Source organism: Onychostruthus taczanowskii, unplaced genomic scaffold (assembly GCF_017590055.1).
Source record: "Onychostruthus taczanowskii isolate IOZ18803 unplaced genomic scaffold, ASM1759005v1 scaffold166, whole genome shotgun sequence".
Lineage (NCBI taxonomy): Eukaryota > Metazoa > Chordata > Aves > Passeriformes > Passeridae > Onychostruthus > Onychostruthus taczanowskii.
In genome coordinates this window covers 354,038-368,696 of record NW_024498862.1, presented here as the reverse complement: position 1 = coordinate 368,696, position 14,659 = coordinate 354,038, and the positions used below count along the sequence as shown (strand labels likewise).

At 41.9% G+C, this 14,659-nt stretch overlaps 1 protein-coding gene across 1 annotated transcript in view; it reads left to right on the top strand.

The window, feature by feature from the left end:
* WNK2 (WNK lysine deficient protein kinase 2) overlaps positions 1-14,659 on the top strand; it is an 88,915-nt gene that overhangs the window by 34,155 nt on the left and 40,101 nt on the right. The window contains 5 exon segments of the mRNA XM_041399612.1: positions 338-510; positions 1,495-1,715; positions 4,832-4,989; positions 11,937-12,025; positions 12,809-13,028. Coding sequence (XP_041255546.1) covers positions 338-510; positions 1,495-1,715; positions 4,832-4,989; positions 11,937-12,025; positions 12,809-13,028 — 861 coding nt within the window.

Below are 14,659 nucleotides of genomic sequence, written 5' to 3'. Positions count from 1 at the left end.
GCATCCTGTGGGTATTAATCCCTTGAATGAGGAGCCTCAGAACACCCAAACATGAAGAAATAGCTGAGGGTTGATCCATCATGCCACAGGTGTGTTCATGGTGCCTGAAATATTAGTGCTGTCATGAGCATGGCATAGCACAGGCATCTCTTTGTCTTCTTGATACTGGATTTAGGCCAAGTGCCCTAGTTCACAATGCTGCTGCTCTCTTACATAAAAGATTTTATAATTGCTCTTGACACAAGCATAAAACAAATCTAAAATTCTGAATACCCTGGCAATGCAGAGCCTTTATTTTTGTCTGTCTCTAATAATAATGTCTCATTTTGGCTTATAGGACAGAAAACTCACAAAAGTAGAGAGGCAGAGATTTAAAGAGGAAGCAGAAATGTTGAAAGGTCTACAGCACCCAAACATCGTGAGGTTTTATGACTTCTGGGAATCCTGTGCAAAAGGCAAAAGATGCATCGTGCTGGTTACCGAGCTGATGACCTCTGGAACGTTGAAGACGTAAGTACTGTGCTCCTGGCAAGGGGCTAAGAATAGCAGCAGGCATTTATAGCAAAATCCTACTTTTGTATGCTGAAAAAAGCCATCTCCAGATAAAAGCAAAAAATGGAGCTGTTCTCTGGTGTCTGTCATTTGTCCCTGCGTTTGAACCGCAGTAGATTGACGGGCAGAATTTTGGCCTCCATCTCTTTCTGCCCGCTTCCCTGTTTCGGTTATGCAAGTCGAAGCTGTTGTCTGGTGTGTTTCATCTTCCACCTGTGACGTCTGGATTTGTCAGGGTGTGTTTTGTGCTTGCTTTTTGGCTTTTATTTGCATGTTTTGTTAGGGAATTCAAATGGAGTAGCACTTGAATGGTAGAATCTCTAAGAAGCTGAAGGTGCTCTAGGTTATCTCCTAAAAACGTATTAATTAATAGCTTCTGGTACTGACAGTCATGCTAAGGCTGATATAAAGCAGTTGGCGTGAATTTTGGAACAGATTTTCAGCCCCAGTGGGAGCAGTACTCAGCCGGTGTGCTGCTCTGCCAGTGCATTAGCAGACCCTACATCTCCCCCCAATGCCCCATCCCAACCAGCGCTTCAGGCAAATAGAAAGAAATGCAGGTGCATGGTACAAAGGTCTAAGTTTTGTGGTTAAAATTAAACTTCAGTATTCTTCTGATTCTAAATATATGAACATATTCTAAAGCTCTTCGCTGCATTAAATGAATCACTGAACTCTTGGACTTCAAAATATTTGGTTGTATTTGCACCAAAAATGCGTATTAGCATCCTTCCTAAAACTGAATGCTCTAATTCCTCCTTTGAAAAGATCTATTTCATTCCATTTTGGGATATTTCTGTGCTGCTCTTGCGGTGTCTAATAAGGGGCTTTTATCCATAATGGAGTTTCAGAAAAGTTAAGCTATGCTGTTAAAGCTCCTCAAATCACTAACAAAATGTTTTCACTTCTGTTATACCCACTTGTGTGTATGTTGTGCTCCAGGTATCTGAAGAGGTTTAAAGTGATGAAGCCTAAAGTCCTGCGGAGTTGGTGTCGGCAAATCCTGAAGGGTCTTCTTTTCTTACACACAAGAACTCCACCAATAATTCACAGAGACTTGAAATGTGATAATATTTTTATTACTGGACCAACTGGATCTGTGAAAATAGGAGACTTGGGTCTGGCAACACTCAAAAGAGCTTCATTTGCCAAAAGTGTCATAGGTAATGCTCCTGTTCTCCTTGGCTTCCCTCGGTCAGTATTGTGGCTGTCTATTTAACATCTTCCTTTCCCATTTTGCATTAGTGGTTTTTAAGTTGCAGATTGATAGTGGAAGTTAAAGTGGGTTTGGGACTGTTGCCTCTATACCCCTGTAAAAATAGGAATCAGTAAGTAATGGTATCATAACTTGCTCTTCTCCTTCCTTCTGTATCATCCTTAATGCACAGGGAACCCAGAACCAGTGAAGTCAAAACAACAGAAATTTCAGATATGTGCTTGGCTGCTGTCGGTCTGCTTAATTGAATTTATTTTAATGAACTCACGTTTGTTTATATTTGTTAAGTTTCTCTCATTTTTAACTTCTGGTAACTGGGGTTGGTTTTCTCTGTTGAGGGTCAGTATTTCTTCAAGTAATTTTTTTGCAGGGTAACAATTGTTCATGGGACATATTGGAATAATATCAATAATAACAATACCAGGAATAATATAAGTAATACCAATATTGGGAATAATTCCAGAAGTACTTACACTGGGAATAATATCAGTAATACTGATATACTGGGAATAGTATCAGTAGTACCAATACAAGGAGTTGCATCAGTAATACCAATATTGGTAAGAATATTAGTAACACTTATACAAGTTTTTGTAAAATCAGTTATGAACAGAACACCATTAAAATACACTTATGTCTGAAAGGAATTTGATGCTGTAAGGGCTTCAGGATGCTGGCAAAGTGTCTGCGTTCATTTTGGCAATAAAACTGAGCTTATAATTTTCATGAGTAGTACTGCTCCAAGGAGAGAATTAAGGAGGCTTGAAAACACTGGCGATGAGTAATGCTGCCCCCTCTGCAGAGGGAGTAGCTCTAAAGGCATATCAGTAGCTGCATTTCACATTGTCTGCAAGGGGTGAAATCAGCACACTGCGGTGTCTCTGCGGGAGCCCAGCCAGGGCAAACCTGCTCCTGCCAAGAGCAGCTGAGTGTGTGCTGAACAGCTTCACATTTAGCTGGGCTGTTATGTTGAAGGATGCTTGTGGGTATTCCTTTCCACCCCAAGGAATAGGGGGAAATGTCACTTTTGTCCTGTTTTGGAATGGTGCCAAGTATTCCATTTGCTTCTTAGACTTTATCACTTTTTCAGATTTGTTTTAAATGCTCTGTAATTCATGAGATTCACTCCTGCTGCTGAGTCGTGTTCCTTCTAAAGCAAGGCAGCAGCTCCAAAATAATTTCCTGTGGCAGCCATTAACCCTTTTTGGGCAGCAGCCTCTGCCTTGGTGACAGCTGTAACAAGCACCCAGAGAGAGGGACTACACTGAGCCTCCATGACATGGGTCTGGCTGGTTTGCTAAGGCTGGAGGAATGAGTGTCTTTGAGGTGGAAGGACAAGGTGGAAGAACATAAACATGGGAAGAGATCAATCTTGAATTTTCTGAAATTAATTTTACAAAAATGCTTGTTCATGAGTGAAGTCGAGTCTACTTCAGGAATGTATGCAAAAGCAGACCCTACTTTTGAGGGTTGTCCTTTATGTTGCCATTTAAAAAGACTTTAGGGCAAGTCAAAAAATCCTGTAATGGTTTGGATCGGAAGAGGTCATAGAGATCATCTTGTCTGCCATGGCTGGGATACCTTCCACTACCCCAGGTTGCTCCAAGCTCCATCCAGCCTGACCTGGGACACCTCCAGGTGTGACATTTCCTCAGTTTCTTTAGGGACTTGGGTGATTGCTTGTAACTGGAGAAGGGGAGATTTAGATTGGATATTAGGAAGAAACATATTAATGTGAGGGTGATGAGGCTGTGGCGCAGGATGCCCAGAGCAGATGTGACTGCCCCTGGATCCCTGGAAGTGTCCAAGGCCAGGCTGGACAGGGCTTGGAGTCACATGGGATAGTGAGAGGTGTCCCTGCTTCTCAGGGGGTGAGGTGGCTGGAGTGGATGGGATGATGGGGATGGATGGGATGATCTTTAAGGTACCTTCCAATCCAAACCATCCTGGGATATGTCAGAACTACTTTTTCTGATTCTATGTTACTTAAATTACAGTTGTGCTTTTGCTGCTGATTAATGATGACATAACAAAGCATTGATGGGATCTGCCAGGACTGGGAGCAGTTTGGGTGCTGAGGCTGGACAGACAGGGTTTATCTGGGTCTTTCTCATGGTCCAAGACCTGCCACTCTCTTTTTGGCATCCCAACAGCTTGCTGCTACTGGCCCTGGCACCACCCTTGTACTGTCCCAATACACACCGTTGCATTGATCTCTCTTCCTTAATATTTTCTAGGTAGAAAGGAAATAAATGAATTACAGTATGAAATGCAGTTCCTGGAATGAATTACCTAAGTGTTAATAGTTTTCTGTTTTGCTTTGTAAGCCCCCGCTTTTCAGAGTAGTTTGCTGAGCAGATGTTGCAGATGTTGGAAGTTGCTGCTTGTCCCCAAGCTGCAGCTCCCAGTGCCTCACTTGATATTTACCAAGTTGCATCAGATTCCTGATACCCTAATTCCTATTGAGTAGGACCTTGTTCTGTGAGTAGTCTCATTGATTTGTCCCACTAAACCAGTGACAGAATTAGGTTTGATGTTTTGTGCGTGACTCTGTAGGTGATTTGTCATACTACTGGCTTCCAAAGTGCTGTCTGCTTGCTGGTGGTTACTCTGTATCTCTGGAGGAAACAAAAAAAATGCAAATTTGCACTGAAAAGCAAGGGTGAAGGTTCTCTTCTTCCCTTCTCACCTCCCCAGCCCTGTACACAACCTTCTCTCCAGCCGGGCAGAAACCATTCTATCACTTCAGTATGGGAAGCAAAACAACCATAGCTCATTTTCTTGACCATTTTTGAAATTTTTTGTTCTTTTCCTTCCCCCTCCGCTTTCTCCTGCTTCCCCTCTGTCCCGCTTCCCCACTTTGGATTATTGTCAGCAAGCCATGGGCATGGAAGTGCATACATTGACATTGGATTTCCTCCCTGGGTGATGCTTGAGCTCTTTTGAAATTATCTTGCATGCACCTGTACACAGTTGTACTTTTTCTCAAAGGTGAAAAAGCTTGTGGTTAAAGCCACTTGGACTCCTGTAAAAAATCAACATGATCTTTGTACGTCTGTGTAGGTACACCAGAGTTCATGGCCCCGGAAATGTACGAGGAACACTATGATGAATCTGTGGATGTCTATGCGTTTGGAATGTGCATGCTGGAAATGGCTACCTCAGAATACCCTTACTCAGAATGCCAGAATGCTGCTCAAATCTACCGGAAAGTAACCTGTGTGAGTACACATCCTTAGTTGGTGTTGGATCCTGTCACTGGAAGGTTCAAAAGCATATTTTGTGAGGTGTCGGTACTGCTGAGTATATACTGCGTTCTAGAAGTTGAGGTGTCTGAGCTCTGTGTTGCACAAACGGCTTACGTGTAAGCTTACAATTCTACACTTGGAGTGTGTTTTGGTACAGCTACATCAAATATTTTCAGTTATCTTTGTCGCCGATTTTGTCTCCATCGGCCACAAATACAGCCCAATGGGCTGGTGCTTGGTAGTTTATTTCTTCTTAGAGTGTTGCTTCCAGCCCAGAGTCATCAGAAATCATTTTAAAGCCCACAAAAGGCCTTGGAAACTGCTCAGAAGTGCAGTTACCTTCATCCTGTGGCTGTAGCAGCTCCCTTGGCGTTGCAGGGAGGTGAGTGTGTGCAGCCATGGATCTGCTGGCTGCTGACCATGCTCTGCACCATGGACTGGCTGCAAACCATGCTGCACCTTCTCAGTGACATGGAATGGGTTTGATGGCTCTGGGGAGTTCCTTGACTTTATCCCTGTTATTCAAAGCTAGGTTGGGCAGGGCTTGGAGCTAGCTGGTCTAGTGGAAGGTGTCCCTGCCCATTACAGGGAGGTTGGAATGAGATGGTCTTTAAGGTGCCTTCCAGCCCAAGCAATTCTGTGATTCTGTGATCATAGAGCCACATGGTTACTCCATGTTGTTATTCCATGGCTCTTCATCACAGTGTTTATTAGCTCTGGCACAAGGTATGTTGGCTCTATTTTGGTATGGTCCTTCAGATATGGCCTAAATGCTACCAGTGTGGGCAGCTTAGGGGGCACCTCCTTGTACTCTAGAGCTTCACAGAATGGCTCACAAGAAGCTCTTCTAACTCCAGGCTCTGTAGCCTCATGTCCTGCATGTGAGACCAGTCAGGTACTCAGTATCACCATGGGGAAGGTGTGTGTGCACTTGGAGCCACAGAGAACATCGAGCTCTTCATTGCTCCATGTACCCAGGGAAGCTGTGTGCACATCTCGTAGCCATCTGGAATATTGGTAATTAAGACTTTGCAAGGCTCCTAAGCCTCATTTATCAAAGCAATAGCCAAGATGGCAAAGAATAATGATTAATCAGAAGATTTCTAATTAGATGTTATATTGCAATTTTTAGACTTAAGTAGCCATTGTTTTAAACACTGATGGAAGCCTGAGCCAACTCATTTTCTATGGCAGTAACATTTACACAGCTCATGATTAGATGGTAAATCATTATAGTTTGGTAAAACTGGCTTTATACTGGCAGCTTCAGAGAGGAGGCAGATTGTGTTTATCATATAGAAAAAACAATGGTGGAGAAGCTGCTGAGATGTCCTTGTAGGGGGTATTTTTGAAGGAGAGCTGTCTGTCAGGGAAAGCTGAAGACAAAAGCATCAGGTACCAGCACGGAGGGTGTGCAGTTTTCATCTGAATTTGGGGTGGTTGCAGTGGGAGCAAAGGCAGCAGGATTCCTTAGATGGCAAAATTGGCATTACTGTTTTTCCAAGGAAAGGGTTAACCGGCTCCCTGTGGAGTGGAGAAAGCCCTGTCAAATGCCATGAGCTGCACAACTGTCAGGCAGGAAGGAGGAGCTGGGGGTGGACCTCTGGGGTGAGGGTGCAGGAGGAGCCTCATCCTGGGGGAGATCCTCTGTCCTAGGAGGAACCTTCTGTTGGGCTCAACAGCTTCTCCAGCGGAGCTGCATCTGCAGGGGAGCTGCCAACAGCAGGGACCCTGCTCCGAGCAGCGTGAGTAAGACGTGGAGGAATTTGGGGTGTGGGGTCCTGAGCCGGCACCATGCAGTGGGTGGGGCAGTGGCTACAAAAAGACAAAGTAACTCTGAGATCACTTGGATGAAGAGTTAGGTTTGGTGATGCAGCAGCTTATGTGAGCCTTGGGGCTTATAGACTGAAATATAGTCAAAATTTGAGTGTAGGCTGAACCCAAGAGGCTGAATTAGACTGTTTTCATCCAGTATTATATTAGTTTTGGGGATCTCACTGGAGCAGAAGGTGGCTCTGACCTTCTTGGATGGAGAGGATGCCGAGCCCTGAATGCTGTAGCTTCTCAGTGGGACATTTGCTTCTTTATGAAGCTGGGGTATTTTTTGCACTAGAAATATAAATACTATTTCTAGTGTTTCAAATTGAGGATCAGTGCATTGTGAAATGTGTTTGCTGTGTCTAGCTGCCTGATGCCTTTATTTAAAACGTATAAAATAAAATAACTTTCTTGTCCTGCCTTGGGCTCAGCATTGTAGTGGCAACCACCAGAGGTGTTGATAGGTAGCCTTCATAGGGGCTGGAATTGCTGGCTAGAGTTTGCATCAAGGAGTGACAACCAACAAAATGTTTAGAATGACTGCCTTCTGTTGGGTCCCACTGAGCTGATATTCCCTCTGCTGCCCAGCACAGGCAGGGCATGGTTTGGGTTTTGCCACTATAATATCTTTTTCAGTAGTTTCTACTCTGTGTCCTAACACTCTACCACGCCCTTGCCTGCTACTAGGACATGATATACACCTCAAGTCCTGGCTGTGCAGATCATACATCTTGGTCTTCCTTATTGGTGTAGAAAATGTAAACATTACCTTTCTGAGACATGATTTCAGCATATGTCACATTCTGCACATCTGTAGTGTAAGATTATTATACTTAATTTATTTCAGTGACCTTTTATTCTGCCTGACTATATTCTTATGGCTAAATTGCTGCTTTAAGTTTTGCATTCCTGTTTTTCTACGTGTGTCTGTATGTTTGCAGTTGTCCAGGATAAGGAGGTGGTCATGTTAGGGAATGTGCAGAGGGGCTCATTTCTCTGCCAGACAAGACGTGCTTGTTCCAACTTGTCACCTCTCTCTGCCCTTTCAGCCTGAGTGATGGAGTGTAAACATTTCAAAAATGGATATGTACCATAAATAGAAAACACATCTTTCCCAAGGAGTAGGGCCAAGCCACATTTACCACAGTTCACTTTGAAGTGATTTCCTGGTCAGCATATTTGCAGTGCCCTTCGTTCTGATGCCGTAATCTCATTTTTCATGCATAACTTGATGGTTTTTCTTACTCAGATTTTTTTTTGTATTTAATCATTCCGCCAAGTGATTTTGATGTAGACAATAGTGATGAAGCATCGGAATCTGTGACCTTCCCAGGCTGCTCCAGCCTAGTGTTTTCTTAGGCACGTGCTGCAGAATGCACAGCAGAGCAGCTGCATCTCCAGAAAGTTCCTGGCCGTCTCCTGTGGTAGAGACGGACTCTACCTGTGCTTCAGAACAACCTGTGCTTCAGAACAACCCTCCCTGTGACAGTGTTCTGGTTTGCATGTAAAGCTTTCATATTGTTTGTTCTCATCAACTGTTTAAGGTTTCCTCAGCATATGTGGGCTGTATGCCATTGTGCAGACAGGCAGAATTAATGCTGCGGCTGTGGCACAATGACAGCAGGCAAATAATGCTGTCAGTGTCATTGCATGGACTTCTTGTTGCTTTTGGAGATCTTAGATCTGCAGGTAACCCTCTTAGCTTTGCATTAAGATGGAGCTCCATTCTGGAGGAAAAGAGAGATGAGTTTATAATTGTACACAGTGATGCCATGGAGCAAAACCCTGGTAAAATTGAGAACTTTGCCTTCATTTCACTGACTTCAGAGAGAGTGCGTGCCAGGGTGCAGTTTCAGTTGGAAACATGGCTTCGCCTTTTTTGGTAGAAGTTTTTTTCCTTTTTTAGGAATGACATGAGCCTAGAGTTACCTTCAGGTGGAAGGTGGAGTGGTAGCCCAGAGCAGGCTGTCTCTGAGGTAGAAGGACACTTTTAAGGGCCAGGAAAGCCTCTGGAAAATGGACTGACATGGGTCAGACGTGCCAGTAACTTGTGTGGCATTTGCTGTGTCCCTTCAGAGCATCATGTGCTGCTCTTCCAAAGTGTGCTCTGTTGATGGAAAATGGCAAGTGGCTGTTTTTAGACCCTGCAGAATAAGCCGCACGTTTCTTCCCTCAGCACGAGGGATAGGACTTTTTTGTATGTGTCTGGCTCTAGAATCAGCTGCCTTGTTCTGGAGGGCAATAGATCAGAAATCTAATTGGTTCAGAAAGAAGGGATTGGAAATAAGTGGTGGTGAGGGAGTCAGAATAAATCATCCTGTTTGGGGCAGAGAAGCTCTCAGTTTGATCTCTTGATTTGCTGTTGGTTTATATACGTGTATATATATTTTAACATTTAAGGAATCTGTATTATCATTATGCCCCTTATGCCACCCAGTGAGCCCTGCCTTTCACATGTAGTGGCATTGAATTTATTTTAATTTATAGGAGGCTGTATAGCTAATACACTTTGAATTTTGGTGCTGTGTTTCCTTGGGAATGCTCAGGGAAGACACATGGCTTTTGTTTAGGTGAATGAGATGAGTCCTTTGATGGCAAATAGAATCCACCTTCATTGTCAGGGGCACTGTGCTGCAAGGGATGGTTTGCAGCATCCCAGTGAGCTGGCCTTGGAGAGTTTAGTGAAGAGTAAGGAAGAAAAGCATCCTATAGCACAGGGACAGGGAGAAAACACTTTGCCAAAGCAGCTCTGTTCAGTACTTCACTCTGCATGTTATGTCCTCATTTGTTTTAGTCATTTACTCGTAGCTTAGCTATTCGGCAGATTAACACAGTGGATATTTGGAGAGGAGTCCAGGTTCCATCCAAAGATGGGGAAAATAAAGTGTTGGTGGAAGAGTTGCTGTTTTTTATTTGTGGAAGCAATTTGTAAGGTCAGTATTGGGAACCAGTCATCGGTGGTCTGATGCTGTGGTCTTGCTGTGCCAAGGCTTCCCCACCATCACAAGGAGGAATTTCTCTCTTATGTCTAATCTAAACCTGCCTCTCTTCAGGTTAAAGCCTTTATTAGATCTTATTATGCTTTCTTCCTGGAGAGTGTCACGCTAATATGGAAATCAGTTTTCTCATAGTAAACCACAGTGAAATGAAATGTATAGATTTATCCTTCTTCCTGATGCAGAACACACTAGACACCTGTAGCTTCAAGGTGAATTATGGTACAGAGGAGTCCTGCTGAGAATACATTTTGATGGTGCTTTGTTTTCTTTCATTTCTAGTTCAGGTATCAGAGCTCTCCTAAGAGCTCGTCTTGGCACGTTGGAGTCAGCCTGGGCTTTGCAGCCCGGGCATTCCAGTGCCTTTTGACACATTTTTCTAATACACAGAATTTGAACCCTTGTCCCATCAGTAAGATTTGGGTTTGCTTAAGCAAATAATTCTTTTTAGTGGGTCACAGCCAGCCAGCCATGTGTACAGATTGTTTTGTTTTGTTCTCACAAAAATGGGTTTCTCTGGATTTCCACAGCTTTCTGCTGAAGCAAAACCAAGGAGCTGAGTCTTTAAATGACTGTTCTGTATATTTATTATTGGTTTTTCAAAATCTACAATTTACATATTTCACACTAGAATTTCAAGACAAATAGGGGTTTGTTGATCTAAAATTATTAATGAATTTTGAAGTAGAATCTAAGGCTTGAATAATAACAGAATATTCAAAAAAGGATAAAAGTATAATCTGATGCTGAAATATTTAGAAATTCTGAGAGGCTCCAGCCCTCAGTGAAATTCATGCATAAAAATTACTCAAGAACTTAATTCAGTGTATCACTTGCAGACCCTCTTTGAAAATACTTGTTTTCTTCTTTTAATCCACTGGGTGAGCCAAAAGTCCACTCTGCAGGGCTCCTTATCTGTGGCTGCATGAGCCATTATTTACTGTTATTTCAGAGTGAAACATTAAAAGGATTTGTATGGAGCTAAATGTTCAATTCCCAATTCAGTTATGTACTTAACCACATTCTGTTTTCTAGATAAAGGAAATTGTCTTTCCTTTTTGTTCTGCTCATTGACTTCATTGGAAGTACTTGGGTCTTTAAGTGATAGGGTCCAACTGCATCATCTCTTCTCAAATAAATTTTGTCATATTTTCATCCATGTACATCTTGGTTTAGTAAGTAGAGGTAATAACGTGTTTTTAAAAGGGAATGAATTAATTCTGTGATTTATGCTGGACATCAAAAATAAACAGAAGAACTTCTTGCGTTGCCACTTGTCACCTGTAGCTGAATATGGACCTGGGGACACTGATTCTGCTTCCCAGGGCTTTCTTCTGCAATGGGTTGTTGGTTTTCTCCTTGAAAGGCCATGCTCATAGGTTGCTGTTCCAAATCTGTTCCCAGCAAAAATGCTAACATTTGACAGAGATTTTACTAGATTTATAGGTTGCACCTGCTCTATCACATATTCCCAAGGGGTTTCTAACAATATCCTGGAAAATTCAGGAACAATGCAGAGATGTTGTATTCTCCTGCTTCCCTGCTTGGTTTTGGGGTTGATCTTTAGTTTTTTATCTAGAGGGGAATGTGTTGGAGAGTGTTTGGGTCATGAAAAAGCAGGCAGGAAACCTGGAATATGGACTATTCCAAGGTATTTTCCACTCATTTTCAGTACTAGCTATCTGAAGAAAACCATGATTATCTGTCTTTATTCATTTAGTGCTTTGAGAGTTGAGGCAAAAACATAAAAGGGATAATTTCAGAAAATGGTTATTTTTGAAATTTAAACTTAGCTATTTCTTGAATATTCGCTTCAGAGTCCAGAGGATATAAAGGTAAAATTTGCAAAGGTTGGTAAAGAAAAAGGAATACTTCCCTGTGTATGGCTGAGCTCATTCAAACTAGTGTATTAATTTTGAAGTGCAATGGTATTTAGAAGTATAGTACTCCTAAATCCTCCACTCAGTTTTGCATTAAGACTAACAACTTAAAAGTAATAGTAACTTCCTGGGTTGAGTTACCTTTAAAATGCAGAGAAAGTATGCTTAATTAAGAGGTATAATGTAATTGTTTTTCACATTAAATTGTTTTTCTTTATGCTTTTAGGGTATAAAGCCAGCAAGCTTTGAGAAAGTTACTGATCCTGAAATTAAAGAGATAATTGGGGAGTGCATCTGCAAAAACAAAGAAGAAAGGTTTGTTTCAAGGAATCGAGTTTTGTATTAAATAATGTGTATGCAGGGATTTCAGAACTGTCGGTGGATTTCTGCTCTGGTTTGTGGGTCTCCCCTGTGCAGAAGAAAATGCAGCATGGAAGTGCAAATCTAAATTATTTCCTGCTTTCCTGATATTCAGTGTCAGTATAAGCAATGCTGTTATGTCTCTCAGCTGCTCAGCATCACTGTGGAGTTGAGCTAGGGTACTCTTGCAATTTCTGGTTCAGCAGTCCAAAAAATGTCACTGGGAAGGTTCTGTAGGGGACAGGGAGGGTGATAAAAGTTGATGTGGTGGATTCATAACAAGCTGTGGTAGCAGATTTCATTGCCCTCTGGACATGGAGATGTGTTATGCCTAGTTTCCAGCTTTGGTTTTAAAAATTAATGTTTTACTGGTCTCTGCCAATTTGTCTCCTGCTGAGTATTTCCTGGCTTTCACAAATACAGTTTTTAGGGACTGCGGCTGACTGCCTAGAGAGAATCTCTTCTCTGGTACTCTTTAAGCTCAGATATTCAAGAAAAGTTGAACAAAGCTATGATCTGCATTTCTCTAAGTGCTTGTGGTATATGAATGTTGGAAATGTCACTTTTTCAATTTCACTTCCTTTTCGAAATCCCGCATCTTTTCAAAAAGAACACAAATTCATTATTGGTGAACACCAAACAATGTAAATGTTTCCACCTTTAACAGCAATTTCTTTTCACATACCTTTCTGAAATTGTTGACTTGCAGAGTTTGATTCTTCTTTATATCCTTTGCAGATATGAAATTAAAGATTTATTAAGCCATGCCTTTTTTGCTGAAGATACTGGGGTAAGAGTGGAACTTGCAGAAGAAGACCATGGTAGGAAATCCTCTATTGCCTTAAGACTCTGGGTAGAAGATCCTAAGAAACTGAAAGGAAAACCCAAAGATAATGGAGCCATTGAGTTTACTTTTGATCTGGAGAAGGAAACTCCTGATGACGTTGCACAAGAAATGGTAAAATACACTTCTGATAAAAATGTGTGTATATAGAAAGTAGTGCATAAATGTCAAGGGACAACAGGAACGAGCTGGGTAAAGTAATTTCACTTGAACCACTCCAGGTGTCCAGTTCAGGTGCTTTGCATTGATTTTGGAATGACTACCACAAGAAAGGGGTGAACGGGGAACAACTAACTGAAACATATTGTTTGGAAACAGATGCCTGAAATCAGTTTACATAGCTTAGGGAGCATGGAGGTCTGGCCTACTTCTCTATTTTACACGCTCTTCTGCCAGTTTCTATAGGCTGTTCAATGACTTTGAATTTATTTAGAATCTCTTTAGTTCAAGACAGCAGCTAGAAATACATTAGAATCAGAAGTTCAGTCACAAAATATCCTGCATTGAGTTCTCCAAAACACTTTCCTGCATCTCTTCTGTTGGTGTTCCTTAGAAGGGATGTAGGGGAGAAAGGTCTGTGGTCAGCTGCTGCACCCCCAAACTTTGATGGGAAACTGGATTCATGGAGTTAGGAGTAAGCTTTGGATTTTTTAACCAATAAGTTTCACTTGCTGAATTTCTGTATTTTTATAATGGTGGGGTTTTGTTAGAGAATCTGTGTTCCATTTTCACCACATTGTCCTTGAACTCCTATTTTGGTGGTGTCTTTGCTGCCGTTGTTTTGGTGTTCTGATGCCACAGAGGCTCAGGGTGAATAAGCACTGAACCAAGGGTCTGAACATTCCTGTGCTTGCAGAAATATTCCTATTAGGCTCTAAATCCCTAGGGATCCCATGTAATGATGCCTTCACCACTCGTGTTCTGCTCAGGAGGCACTCATTTTGGTAATGCTGCCTTGCTCTGCTGGAACTCATCACCATCTACTCCAAGTTTAGTGGGAGGAATTCAGGCTCCTTTGTCTTCTTGTTGTTAGTTTGCAGTAGGTCCAATGTTTTTCCAGCAATTTATTATTACAGAACTCATTTAGTTTAAAAATTGCTCTGGTACCCTTACTGTTATATTTTACATTTAAATATTGATGGAAGTATTTGGAGTTTCACAGTTCTCGAAGTTGCTTGGTCCATAGTTGTGATGTTTTATTTTGAAGAGGAAATAATTCTCATGACAAGTGTATTTAAAAGGATCATGCTCAAACTACAGTGACACTGTACCCATTCCCAAATAATTAAAAAATCTATATTGTACATTAATGCGTACCTAAGAGACTGCCCATTAAATGCTTTCAAACCTGAGGCTGTTGCAGGGACAGAAAAAGGGAACATTTATTCCTAAATGTCTTTTTCTAGTGCTTATGAATTGTGGAACACCAAAGCCATGTGCTTTCATCTGTCTGTTGCTTTATGTGCTGTGGAAGAGAAGAATGCAGGAGACCTTCTGAGTACAGGGAATTATTTATCATTACTGGTGGGTTTTTGGTAGTTAGGCAGTCCCACCTGCCCAAAGGATATGGGCAAAGGGAACTGGAAACATTCTAGTGGGTTTGGAAAGTGAAGTTAGCTCTTGAAGCTGTGTTTTAAGATGCCTTGCACCCATTAATTTTAGCAGTGAAAATCTAAGCTGTGGAAGTGTCTTATGTTTGGGCAAGAGCAAAGCAGGAAAGCCTCTAGATATCCCCCATGGATGGA